The 14,709-nt window shown below is 46.4% G+C and overlaps 1 protein-coding gene across 1 annotated transcript in view; it reads right to left on the minus strand.

Annotated features, from left to right (window-relative positions):
• cep295 (centrosomal protein 295) overlaps nucleotides 1-14,709 on the minus strand; it is an 85,505-nt gene that overhangs the window by 7,872 nt on the left and 62,924 nt on the right. The window contains exons 19-20 of the mRNA XM_072460073.1: nucleotides 13,703-14,060; nucleotides 746-924 (exon numbers count right to left, since the gene is read on the minus strand). Coding sequence (XP_072316174.1) covers nucleotides 746-924; nucleotides 13,703-14,060 — 537 coding nt within the window. The remainder of the gene's footprint in view (nucleotides 1-745; nucleotides 925-13,702; nucleotides 14,061-14,709) is intronic.

A 14,709-nucleotide genomic window follows, 5' to 3' on the forward strand; every position in this document is an offset into this window, starting at 1 on the left:
CATCTACTCAAGTAATTTGATTTTTTCATTCATTTTTCACTGCTTGTCCTCGTAGGGAGTCACTAGTATACCCAGTGATTTTGGGCTGTAGACCCTGGATAGGGGTAGAGCTAGTTGCAGGGTTGACAGACATAGACACACAGACAACAATTCACTTATGTTCATTCACTAGAAGCAATTTACAATTTACTGTTGCCAATTTACCTAACGCATGTCTTTGGACAGTGGGAGGAAGCTAGAGTACCCGGAAAGAACCCATAGTAACGCAGGAAGGACATAAAGACTGGTCTGGCCCCATGATCTCCTTATTTGGAGGCGAAAGCTCTAAAGCTGCGTTCAAATCGCAGTGTCCAAATTTGTGCCGGACGCCCGAGTTGGACGCCTGTCCTGGACGCGTGTCCAGCAGACGTGCGTCTGAGGCGGCCAGCGCACATGTGCAGTGCAGGAGTTGTTGTGTTTCCCAGTGTTGCTGCTCTCTCGGTGCGATGGTGGAGAAAGTAGTTTTGGTGTATTTACTTTACAAAGTCACAAAACTGCAGCGATCGGCTCAGCGGCTTGTCTGGGTCCTGCAGAGCTCAAAACATGCCACAAAAATGGACTTCTTGTACACTGGATGCTTTGACGCAGCAGTGTGAATGGGCCAGAACAGCTCTGCCACCATGCACCCCCAACTATAGTCATACTGGAGTACATTTTCTTGGATAAGCTACCCACCCCTGATTAAAAAGGCCTTTCTAAAAATCACCTTTAAAATGGGCAAAATGAGTGCATGAGGTGGAGACCCATGGAAGAATCCTGCAGCGCTGGAGGGCCCCTCGGATCTGATTTGCTCCGGGGACCAAGGCTCACAAGCTGCAAACTGCTCCAGGTCTTTGGTGGTTTGAGTTTGGTTTTGTGTGACCTCGGCCTGCAGCTGGTGAAATCCTGAAACACAAATAAAGCCAACATGAACATGAGAACAAGTAGTTATTACATAATGTATTCTATCTTCTTTTCCATTTTTAAAATGAACTTCTAAAATGTAAAACATAGAACATGACAAGAGAGCAAAACAGAAAATATTATTTTCCAACATCTCCACTGAGATGTACATATAGTTTCCCATTCTTTGTCAGTCAAAATAAAATTCCCTTCTTTTTCATTAATTTGTTTATGTAATTAGTAGAGAGGCTGTTCAAATTGTTAATATATTTAAATCATTTAGATATTGGGAACTTCTGGTTTTGGTGACGGCCTGAGTGAAGGCGCACGCTCTGCTGCTGGAGAAACTTGCTTTCAAAATATTGTTTGACCAGCATAATCCAAGAAAAGACGAACAGGAGACGAGTGGACAAGGAAAACACAAGCCTGGGGAAACTCCGGGACCAAGACAAACAAAGCTGCAAACAATAAAAAACGTCCCGCCTCTAAAGACACTCTAGAAACACAGAACTGAACAGTGATAAAAGATTGAACCACCAGTGTGAGGTGTGCGAGTTTAGGTTTTAGCCACATGGTGATACAGTTCTGTTGATTTGAAGATGTGACGTTGATGTGACGTTTGTGTTTGACATCAGACTTTATGTTCCATGTTGGCCGTCTGCTTTAGCACATAAACTCTTAGGCCACAGTCAGAAGCTGAAAAGAGCCCTAGAAATAGGATTTCGTTTCCACAATCTGGGCACTACTTTTTGAAACGTTTTTCTGGGGCCCAAATATATGAAGAATCTTTGACAAAAAGTTATTCGCGAACAACCTTGCAGTATTTGAGAAAATTCGTTTCCTCTAAATTTGGACATATTGAGGTGTATACCACTTTTTGGCAGCCCGTCATCTTGTAACCATTAGGCATGCGACAATGCTTTTTCCCCCCAGGTCATCTGCATTACTACTTTCTACACATTCCTGAAGTCCCAGTCGATCATCTTCATTGACTTAGAAATGCAGACATAGTAAAAACACTCATTTTCGAAATTCACAACTTTTTTAGAAACCCGTCATTCCGTATTCATTGAGGCTAGGACAATAATCTTTGCTGGAGTAATCAGTACCACTCCCCACTTCACATTCCCAAAGTTTCACTTATTCATCTTAATCTTGACTTTTTGCTTGTCTGGTGGCACAACTCTATCAACGATCTGCTAGTGCTCAGTTACTTATATTTAGACTTATAACTTTTCTTTTGAATCAATGTATTTACAACTCAGTCAATCTGTATCTTCATATCAATTTTTTATCAATTTTTCACAATAAAATTTACAAGAGCCTAATACAATATTTCTACATTTAAAACCATTCAGTGTTGAACTTAGACAAACAAACATTCCTTCAAATCACAGGTCAAAGTCACTGTCCTCTGCATCATTGTCTTCCATCATGATGATTCTTCCTTTGAGGTGTCAGTGTTTTCACAGTTCTCACAATTGGAACACTTACAAATGTCTGTACATGACAACTGAGCACCGGCCACCAGTGCAGCCACTGGATTTACAAGAACAGTGAAGACATTCAAGAACAGATTTAGGGGCAGAGTCCTTCGTCATCCACACTATTTCTAGCTCACCGTCTTTTACCTTCCAACCATTTCCATCGGGGCGAGGAGCGCCAATAATTGGGTGCAGTGCAGCCTGATAGTTTGTATGCTTAGCATGCTCCATGAGAGAATCTCGAGTTGGTGGTAAAGCCTGCTCGGACGATGAATTGAGGCAAAACCTGTTGTATATCGGGCTTTGTTTACATCACTAACACTTTCCCCATAGAGTGCACAGACAAACTTCTCCAGTGTCACAAATTTGAGACGGCATGCAAGAAATCTTCTTGGCTGGTCACCAATTTGACTGCTCTCTCTTTTCCTTTTCCGAAGAAAGCACTGTTTGAATCACACCCAGTAAATGAGTGTAATCCGATTAGAGCAGAAGTTAGTTGAGGTCCTAATGCATTTCCAAACTCCTGGAGGTCAATCATGCGGTATGTGTTTATAGCACCTGTGAGAAAGTAGAGCTTTGCTGAAGGCATCTTCTCCATGAGACCTAGGGCTATGATGGCTACATCTGTGTCTGGGCTACTAATTATGATTTTATCATACAGTTCATAATAGGCATTCTGAGCATGCAGCAGCAGTCTTGTATCTGCCTCTTCATGGTCACATGTGAGATTATCCATATTCCAACACTCAGTTTTATCAAGTTGCACATATCTTGGTGAGTCACAAAGATCTCAATGTTGCTCCCAGCCACCTCGATGTGGGCATCCTTCCATGTCTCATAGAGAAAGTCAATCAGAGCTTCTTTATTCACTCCTGACGACAAGTACTTTTCCCACTGGTTGGGTGTTTTTTGGTTGGCACTATATATCTGCAGCAACTGGAAGCCACCACCAGCACGTCGTGACCGTTCAGCATTTTTGATGCTGATCTGAGGATATATATCGGTAACAAAATCAACCCTCAAGCAGTTATGCTTTCTAGCAAGGCTTATTACTTGCCCAAGTATGTGATCAGCAAGCTCTCTAAAGGTTTCTGGTAACTGTTTCATGCCCTGGATCATAGCCATAGCATCTATCAGAAGAGCACCTCTATCACCATCAGCAGACTCAAGGTATAAACGGTCCTTGTCAACCTTAGATTCAAGAGTAGCCAAGAGAGCGGCCTTTCGGGTCTTCGCTAGAGATCCATCTGTACTTGCCAATAAATATGAGATGTTACCAAGAGCTCCTTTAGATTTATGGCACGACTCTGACTGATGACCAACAGTCTGGCGAACAGCTTTGGTTTTAGAGGATTTTTTCATCTGATCTCCGAATGTCTTGAGCTTTAGAGATTTTGTAGGTGAGAAATAGTCTGTCTTTGAAGACAGTATTCTGTCCTGAACAAACACCTGAAGGGCACCTTCTCCTTTTTCACCAGCTGTAAGGATGTCGTTTTTGACAATCTCGTTAGCTACTACACCCGAGCTTATACAGACAAGGTCTTCATTGTTTTGGAATGAATTGACCATGCACTGTCTTGAGGATTGACTCCACGGCTTCTCTGTCTTTGTTCATCCGGATCTTGTCCAACTCCTTATGACCTCGTTCCTCGGGACGAATGTCAGACATCATCTCGCATTGTCTAGTTATAGCTGCCCTTTCAAGATGGATGAGTATCAATCGCTGAACAGCACCACGATTCAGAGTTATCCCAGTTATTCCACCCTTGGTCTTAGAATCTCGATTGCCTGTTTGTTCAATAGCTTGGTCACAAGCAATAGATGAGAAGGAGTTGCTTTCCTTCCGTTGTACAGCACAGTTTACTTTTGCTGTTATATCTCATTGATGATCGGGGTGTGTTTTTGGGAGATTGAACATCTCAATCCAATGTGCTGGGAGGTGTCTAGCATAATTTTGACGATCATAAGCAAAGTACCAGGCCATCATGTGCCTTATAGCAGCTAGGTGCAGATCCCAATCTGACTCTTATAAAAAAGACGGTGAGCTAGAAATAGTGTGGATGACGAAGGACTCTGCCCCTAAATCTGTTCTTGAATGTCTTCACTGTTCTTGTAAATCCAGTGGCTGCACTAGTGGCCGGTGCTCAGTTGTCATGTACAGACATTTGTAAGTGTTCCAATTGTGAGAACTGTGAAAACACTGACACCTCAAAGGAATAAGTCATCATGATGGAAGACAGTGACTTTGACCTGTGATTTGAAGGAATGTTTGTTTGTCTAAGTTCAACACTGAATGGTTTTAAATGTAGAAATATTGTATTAGGCTCTTGTAAATTTTATTGTGAAAAATTAATAAAACATTGATATGAAGATACAGATTGACTGATGAGTTGTAAACACATTGATTTAAAAGAAAAGTTATAAGTCTAAATATAAGTAACTGAGCACTAGCAGATCGTTGATAGAGTTGTGCCACCAGACCTAGAATTTCTGAATTTTAAGCAAAAAGTCAAGATTAAGATGAATAAGTGAAACTTTGGGAATGTGAAGTGGGGAGTGGTACTGATTACTCCAGCAAAGATTATTGTCCTAGGCTCAATGAATATGGAATGACGGGTTTCTAAAAAGTTGTGAATTTCGAAAATGAGTGTTTTTACTATGTCTGTATTTCTAAGTCAATGAAGATGATCGACTGGGACTTCAGGAATGTGTAGAAAGTAGTAATGCAGATGACCTGGGGGGGAAAAAATCATTGTCGCATGCTTAATGGTTACAAGATGACGGGCTGCCAAAAAGTGGTAAACACCTCAATATGTCCAAATTTAGAGGAAACTGTCAACTTTCAGAACGATTTTCTCAAATACTGCAAGGATGTTCGCGGATAACTTTTTGTCAAAGATTCTCCATAAGTTTGAAAAACGTTTCAAAAAGTAGTGCCCAGATTGTGGGAACAGAACTGAAAGATACAGCTCACCGACTGTGGCCTTTCTGTGTCTAGTTACACCCACTCAACGGAGTAACATTTTTAAATATAGAGGATTGGAGTCAGGAGCGTCCAGGGAGTTCCCGGGGGGCCTTCATTAGGAATGGACTTCCTCCACCTATTGATCATTGACATGATCAGGTTCTGGGTTTGGTGCATGTTTTCAGCATGAACCCTTTTGTTTTCTATGTTATCCTTTCATCCGTTTCCCGTTTTTGTAGTTCTTGCGTTTGCTTGTTGTGTTCGACCAAAGAGTTTAAAGACACCAATTTAAAAATGATCAATACAATCAACCCAATGGCATCGGAAATTTTATAAGTGGCAGCCTTAAACGTTAACGGCATATTGAATCCAATTAAGCGATTAAAAATGAAAGAAAGAATAGACCTATACAAAAAACGATGTTGAACATAAAAAACTAACCACACTTCCGGTCATGGTGACGCAATGAGTAGACTCAACACACACCACTGCTGCAAAACGTGGTTTGAAAATCATTGTTTGACCCACCTAATCCCAAAGAACAAAGACGAGAGATGAGTAAACAAGCAAGACACAAGTCCATGGGACCAAAACAAACAAACAAAGCTGATGGCCCATGGCTCCATTGGAAAACAGCCCACATCATAAGCGATCGAGGCTAATGACGCCATTTGACAAAAATGAAAAAATAGACATTGTTTATTTACAAGAGACAAAAACAACAAAATTGTGTTATAAAAATCCTATTATTCATCATACAGAGGCAAACATAAGCAGGGTGTTGCTATATTGATCTCAAACCGGGTAGTTTTTTAACGGAGTTTTGAATGTAAGGATGAAGAGGGCAGATATGTACTGGTTAAGGGGAATATTAATGTAATGGTTTTCACTCTTTTAAATGTGTATGCTCCACCAGGGGGCAATATCACTTTCTATGCTGATGTCATGGACCTGATTGTGAACCACTCTGAGGAACCCTGATCTGTGGAGGAGATTGGAATCTTCACATTCAGCTACATTAGACGTGTCGAGCTTAAAAGGCTCTGGGGGAACAATTAAGAAGAAGTTCCGTCTCTTATTGAAGAATATAGGATTGATTGACATATGGAGGGAAATGAACCCTAGAGTACACCAGTATACTCATTTTTCAGATCCACATACAGATCTAAAATCACTGAAGCAGATGTAGGCACAATTAGGGATGCGTACTGTTCCGCAGGACCGGATCCGGACTTGTAAAAACGTTTCGGTTCAGGTCCAAAAAAACCGAAACCCCGGTGATTCGGTTCTGGACTCATTAAAAATCTACCACTCACGTTCTATATCCTTTACGTTCTAGAATCTAAACCATCTGAAACCTTCCATTGATCGCGAAATTCGCGCTAGAAAAGACGTAAACACTGACATCGCTGTCAATGGCCCGGAGCATCAGCGACGCACGCGTCTTCCCTGCGGCAGAAGTTGAAGTCGGCGCAATGAGTTTAAAGACGCGAGAGACCGAACATTCGGGAAGATCGCTGGCTTAATTGAAGCGTTTGAAGCCGCCGCGTGCGTCGCCGCTTGTGCCGCTCCGTGAGTTAGTTTAAGACGTTAAAGGAGCCGGTTGTGCTTTGGTTTGGGTGTAAATATTGTAACTTCTCGCTCAGGTCAGTAATGCTGGTTTAGTGCTCACAAGTTGTCACTTTATTTCTTGAACAGAGTTAATTATTGTTGGCCGTAACCATGGCGATGGAGCAGGAACATCAAAAACTACCTCGTCTCCTGAGCCGCTCTTAGCTCCGCCCCAGAGACCACACGCACGCGCACTAGAGACTAGGGTCGCTACATCCATCCATCCATCCATCTTCTGCCGCTTTATCCGGGGCCGGGTCGTGGGGGCAGCAGTCTGAGCAGGGACTCCCAGACTTCCTTCTCCCCAGACACTTCCTCTAACTCCTCCGGGGGGATCCCGAGGCGTTCCGAGGCCAGCCGAGAGACATAGTCTCTCCAGCGTGTCCTGGGTCTTCCCCGGGGCCTCTTCCCGGTGGGACATGCCTGAAACACCTCCCGAGGGAGGCGCCCAGGAGGCATCCGGAACAGATGCCCGAGCCACCTCAGCTGGCTCCTCTCGACGTGGAGGAGCAGCGGCTCTACTCCAAGCTCCCCCCGTGTGACCGAGCTCCTCACCTTATCTCTAAGGGAGCGCCCAGCCACACGGCGGAGGAAACTCATTTCGACCGCTTGTATCCGCGGTCTTGTTCTTTCGGTCACTACCCAAAGCTCATGACCATAGGTGAGGGTAGGAACGTAGACCGACCGGTAAATAGAGAGCTTTGCCTTTCGGCTCAGCTCCCTCTTTACCACAACAGTCACGATGCAGCGACTGCATCACTGCAGCCGCTGCACCGATCCGCCTGTCGATCTCACGCTCCATCCTTCCCTCACTCGTGAACAAGACCCCGAGATACTTGAACTCCTCCACTTGGGGCAAGGACACCCCACCCACCTGGAGAGGGCAAGCCACCTTTTTCCGGTCGAGAACCATGGCCTCGGATTTGGAGGTGCTGATTCTCATCCCAGCCGCTTCACACTCAGCTGCAAACCGTCCCAGTGCATGTTGCAGGTCCGGGTTTGATGGAGCCATCAGGACAACATCGTCTGCAAACAGCAGAGATGAGATCCTGTGGTCCCCAAACCGGACACCCTCCGACCCCTGACTGCGCATAGAAATTCTGTCCATAAAAATTATGAACAGAACCGGTGACAAAGGGCAGCCCTGGCGGAGTCCAACATGCACTGGGAACAGGTCTGACTTACTGCCGGCAATGAACACAGCTCCTGCTCCGGTCATACAGGGACCGGACAGCCCTGAGCAAAGGGCCCCGGACCCCGTACTCCCGGAGCACCCCCCAAAGGACACCCCGAGGGACACGGTCGAAAGCCTTCTCCAGATCCACAAAGCACATGTGGACTGGTTGGGCAAACTCCCATGAACCCTCGAGCACCCGATGGAGGGTATAGAGCTGGTCCAGTGTTCCACGACCGGGACGAAAACCACTCTGCTCCTCCGGAATCCGAGGTTCGACTATCGGTCGGATTCTCCTCTCCAGTACCTTGGAATAGACCTTACCCGGGAGGCTGAGGAGTGTGATCCCTCTGTAGTTGGAACACACCCTCCGGTCCCCCTTCTTGAACAGAGGGACCACCACCCCGGTCTGCCAGTCCAGAGGCACGGTCCCCGACCGCCACGCCATGTTGCAGAGACGTGTCAACCAAGACAGTCCTACAACATCCAGATACTTTAGGTACTCAGGGCGGATCTCATCCACCCCCGGAGCCCTGCCACCGAGGAGTTTGCGAACAACCTCAGTGACTTCAGCTTGGGTGATGGATGAGCCAGCCTCCGAGTCCCCGGTCTCTACTTCCTCTTCGGAAGACGTGACTGAGGGATTAAGGAGATCCTCAAAGTATTCCTTCCACCGTCCGACGACATCCCCAGGAGAGGTCAGCAGGCCTCCACCCGCACCGTAAACGGTGTTGGTGAGACACTGCTTCCCCCTCCTGAGGTGCCGGACGGTTTGACAGAATTTCTTTGGTGCCGACCGATAGTCCTCCTCCATGGCCTCCCTGAACTCCTCCCAGGCCCGGGTTTTTGCCTCTGCGACGGCACGAGCCGCGGCTCGCTTGGCCTGCCGATACCCGTCGATGACCTCCGGAGACCTACAAGCCAGAGTGGCCTGATAGGCCTCCTTCTTCAGTCTGACGGCATCCCTTACTTCCGGTGTCCACCACCGGGTTCGGGGGTTGCCGCCACGACAGACACCGGAGACCTTGCGACCACAGCTCCGAGCAGCCGCATCAACAATGGAGGCGGAGAACATGGTCCACTCGGACTCAATGTCCCCAGCCTCCCCCGGGACATGGGAGAAGCTCTCCTGGAGGTGCGAGTTGAATACCCTACTGACAGAGGGCTCCAGTAGACGTTCCCAAGCCCAACGCCAAGTCTGTCCGGCTTCCTCCTCCGCCAGCGTATCCAACTCACCACCAGGTGGTGATCGGTTGACAACTCTGCCCCTCTCTTCACCCGAGTGTCCAAGACACGCGGCCGGAGGTCTGATGACACGACAACAAAGTCGATCATTGACCTCCGGCCTAGGGTGTCCTGGTGCCATGTGCACTGATGGACACCCTTGTGCTTGAACATGGTGTTCGTTATGGACAATCCGTGGCTAGCACAGAAGTCCAATAACTGAACACCGCTCGGGTTCAGATCGGGGAAGCCGTTCTTCCCGATCACCCCTCCCCAGGTGTCACTGTCATTGCCCACGTGGGCGTTGAAGTCCCCCAGTAGAACAACAGAGTCCCCGGTCGGTGCACTGTCCAGTACCCCTCCCAAGGACTCCAAGAAGGCCGGGTACTCTGCACTGCTGTTCGGCCCGTAGGCCGCCACAACAGTGAGAGACCTGTCCCCCACCCGAAGGCGGAGGGACGCGACCCTCTCGTTCACCGGGGTAAACTCCAACACATGGCGGCTGAGCTGAGGCGCTATCAGCAAGCACACACCAGCCCGCTGCCTCTCCCCGCGGGCAACACCAGAGAAGTGGAGCGTCCAGCCCCTCTCGAGGAGATGGTTCCAGAGCCCAAACTGTGCGTGGAGGTGAGGCCGACTATATCTAGTCGGTATCGCTCAACCTCCCGCACAAGCTCAGGCTCTTTCCCCCCCAGCGAGGTGACATTCCATGTCCCCAGAGTTAGTCTGTGTCTGGAGATCTGGTCGCCGAGGCCCCTGCCGTCGACTGCTGCCCAGATCTCTCTGCACCGGCCCCTTATGGATCCTCCTGCGGGTGGTGGGCCCACGGGAGGGCGGCCCCACGTCGCTCTTTCGGGCTGTGCCCGGCCGGGCCCTGTGGGGTAAGACCCGGCCAACCAGGCGCTCGCCCCTACACGAACCCCCGGCCTATACACGAACCCCAGGCCAATACACGAACCCCAGGCCAATACACGAACCCCCGGCCTATACACGAACCCCAGGCCTATACACGAACCCCAGGCCTATACACGAACCCCAGGCCTATACACGAACCCCAGGCCTATACACGAACCCCAGGCCTATACACGAACCCCAGGCCTATACACGAACCCCAGGCCTATACACGAACCCCAGGCCTATACACGAACCCCAGGCCTATACACGAACCCCCGGCCAATACACGAACCCCAGGCCTATACACGAACCCCAGGCCAATACACGAACCCCCGGCCTATACACGAACCCCCGGCCTATACACGAACCCCCGGCCTATACACGAACCCCCGGCCTATACACGAACCCCCGGCCTATACACGAACCCCCGGCCTATACACGAACCCCCGGCCTATACACGAACCCCCGGCCTATACACGAACCCCCGGCCTATACACGAACCCCCGGCCTATACACGAACCCCCGGCCTATACACGAACCCCAGGCCTATACACGAACCCCAGGCCAATACACGAACCCCAGGCCTATACACGAACCCCAGGCCTATACACGAACCCCAGGCCTATACACGAACCCCGGGCACAACACAACTCAATATTTTTCTATGGAGCTACATATTCTGGATCACACCAGCATAGCAATGTTCTGATTTGAGCTGAAATGAAGTGCTTTTTCACAAAAAGGTAAGCCCCAGCTCCTTTTTATTTTTTAATTGTAAAGTTTTGAATCATAGTTATTTTTTTCCCTTGCCATACAAATCTTGAAATTGCTTTATTCTGCTCATCCAACAGCCGGTTGGGGATGGAAATTGGAAGAGTCTGGAACAGATAGAGAAACCTGGGCAAAACATTATTTTTTTTAGTTTCAATCCTATAAGTTAGACTTAACTCTTGAATGGATGATTTTTTTGACCCAAATCTGAGTCTCATTTCCTCGTGGCGTGGACGGCCCATTAGTCCTGCCACGTATCAATCATAAAACGCACCTATCGCTCACCTGCAGCCTCGTGCGGCTCGTCCCACGTTTCTGCGTGTTTAAGCGCATTGATCTATCATAATATAGTTCCCTCAGTGTACGGGGCAAAATGAAGACAGAGAAAGACAGTTCGAGCTGACTCAGAAGAAGACGGAAATCTACGGGAGATGAGAGATGCGATGTGATCCGTCGCGCTAATAAACAAACGCACGTGTGTGTTGTATCAGTCCGCACGGGGGAGTGGCATGAGCACGGGGGAGTGGCATGAGCACTTCCGCCCGTGTTCTCAAATCGCCGAAAAATCGTCCATTGCGCCTTTAAGCATGGGATAAGATTCATTTTTAAAATATCTTTTTTTTTTTATAGTAGTAGGGGTACAACTCTTCTCCAAAGTTGTTGATATATCTTATGGAGGACCACACCTTAATATCTAATAGATTACATATGCCATTTAAATTAATAGGTCTTTCTTAAAGTCAAAGGGCAATACCAGACTTAAATCATTTCAGTATTTTATACATTAATTTTGTATCCAGACTTTGGACCATTTTTTTAAAGAAAGTGCATCACATTGGGTATGGACATTTCTGGTTTGGTGAAATATAATAGAACATCATTTATGTAGCAGAGACAAATATTTATGTTCCATCCCATCAATTGTAACACAGATAATTGTTTTTATTGTCTAATAAATTGGGCCAAAGGTTCTAAGTACAAAGCAAATAAAGGGTCATTAAGCAGGCTAGAATTGAAACTCATGGAGCATGGTCACGTCTTGATTAAAGATAAAAAAAAAGGTCTATTCTGGAATAGATTGTATGTGGATTAGAAAAATGGGTATACTGGTGTGCAGCAGGGTTCATCTCCCTAAAGATGTCAAACAGTCCTATATTCTTCATTCATTTACAGAACCTCTTATTTAATGTTCCTCCAGTGCCTCTCAAATTTGACACGTCCAATGTAGGTTGGATGCGAAAATTCCAATTACCGCAGCAAATTAGGGTTTCCTCAGAGTGGTTTGCAATCAGGACCATAATATCTGTATAGAAGGTGATATCACTCCCTGGTGGAGCAAACACATTCATTAGAGTAAAAACTTTCCATCAATAGTTCCTTTAACCAGTACATATCTGCCTACTTGTCTTTACATTCAAAACTTCTATTCAATTTGAAATCAATATTGCAACTCCCCTTCTGCGACTGCCTCTGTATGATGAATAGCATGATTTCTTAGAAAATAAATTGGTTCGTTTTTGATGTTCAGTGTCTCTTGAAAATGTATAATGTCCATTCTTTCTCTTTTAATTTTTGATCGTTTGATTGGGTTCAATATGCCATTCACATTGAGGGATGCTTCTTGTAACACTTCTGATGCCATTGGGTTGATTCTATTGATCTTGATCCATTGATAATTTTAGAATGTTTTTAATCCACACAGAGGCGGGGTTGTTGTTGGAGAACACCAAAATGTCTCCATTGTGCGGACAAATAAAGGCTTATCTTATCTTGCTTTAGTCCCGCTTTAGTCCTGCTTTTTAGATATGTGTCGTTTAGTCTTGGTTTAAACCTGGTCTTGTCCTAGGTCTGCTTTGTCAAGTCAGGTAAACACTGGGTTTGCCTTACCTGGGTTTGAGTGTTTTTGTCCTGTTTTCAGTAATGTAATATTATTATTATTTTTTCTGAAAGTAAAGTCCTATGTTGGTTTCTGTTGTTAATTGTACCACTCTGAGTTGTTTGTGGATCTGATAGAGATAAAACATAAAATTGTGAGGTGATTTTGTAGTCTGGCGTAGCCCTCCAAAAAATCTGGCCCCTTGGAAAATATAATTGGAGACCCCTGCTCTAGAGGAACGACTCTTCATCTGCCTCAAAGAACTGGTTCTACTCCTGAGTGTTTCTGGCTCTACAGTCTATCTGACTGTCCCGTGGAACTCCTCCAGGCTTCACATTTAATAGATTTTCCTTGCTGGAAAGGACGGTCTAAGGACATGTAATTTGGGATTTGTCCAAGGACAAAGGATAGTTGAATATTTGCTAATTTCCTGTGAACATTGTTTAATCTGTTTTTCCTGTCACCCTTTGAGGCAACTGCTATTGTGGTTTTGGGCATTGCAAAAATAAATTGAACTGATTTGAAAGTGTCCATTTCCTTTTTCTTCAGGTAATTTTAGGAATGTGTTAATTCTCAGGGCCTGGCTCTGTGTCCGGAGGCAGCGCTCTGTTACGTGAGCAGCTGACATAACCTTTCTTTAAGCATTAAACAGGAAACAGCTGATTCTAACATGCGTTAGCTTCCAAATCTGGCTGTTCAACAAGAAACACTTTCGGACTGTACCAATACAATAAAAATTATACCAGTGCAAACTCAATAATAAGTCACCCATTCATTTGTACCTGAGCTTGCAGACGCTTTAGCACTGAATTCATTCTCTGGACACTCCAGGGAGCGCGCCGTCTGACCCAGGTCCAGCCTCGAGTCCTGCCAAGTGGTGCTGGGTCGATACAAAAGCCCCTCCCTCCAGTGGCTCATGGTGCTGTCCAATCCAATCAGGTTTAAGGAGCCAGGCATCTGTCCAATCATGGAGGAGTGAGCAGAGGGGTGACCCAGCAGCTGCTCCAGACTGGGGCTCTCCTCTTCGGTCACGCTTAAGGACTGCTCCGACAGCTTGCCCTCCAGAGGCCGAAACGAGTCCTCGCCCTCGATGTGCCACGCAGAGGCCTCTTCAGCGAGGAGAGCAGCAACTGGTGAAAGCTGTGAAGGAATACAACCAAAACGTGTCAACAGGGAGCTTGTACTGGACAAATGTTTTAATTCACAATTAGTGGTGGACAGTAACCAAATACAGACGTACTGTATTCAGTACTATAAAATGTGTAGGTATCTGTACTTTACTTAAAGCCCCAGAACATAACGTTTTTGCCCAAATACGTAGTTCCACAGTATGGCATAAAACCTAAAACAAGGAAAGCACATGTCTGGTAACACTACAGGACCTAAACAATCAAAGCTTAGGCTAGAGGGCTTAAAGGTGGTATGGACGATTTTTTTTCAGCAAATTTTTTATCATATTTCCTCGTGGCGGGGATAAATCTTTTGTCCTGCCACGTATCAATCATAAAACGCACCTCCCGCTCACCTGCAGCCGCATGTGGTTCGTCCCCACGTTTCCGCGTACCTAAGCGCATGGATCTATCATAATATAGTTCCCTCAGTGTACGGGGCAAAATGAAGACGGAGAAAGACAGTTCGAGCTGACGCAGAAGTGGACAGAAATCTACGGGAGACGAGCGATGCGATGTGCTCCGTTGCGCTAATAAACAAACGCACGTGTGTGTTGTATCAGTCCGCACGGGGGAGTGGCATGAGCACTTCTCAAATCGCCGAAAAATCGTCCATACCG

This window comes from Eucyclogobius newberryi, unplaced genomic scaffold (assembly GCF_026437365.1).
Source record: "Eucyclogobius newberryi isolate DKJ021-1_F unplaced genomic scaffold, fEucNew1.0.hap1 SCAF_10, whole genome shotgun sequence".
In the NCBI taxonomy this organism is placed as follows: Eukaryota; Metazoa; Chordata; class Actinopteri; order Gobiiformes; family Gobiidae; genus Eucyclogobius; species Eucyclogobius newberryi.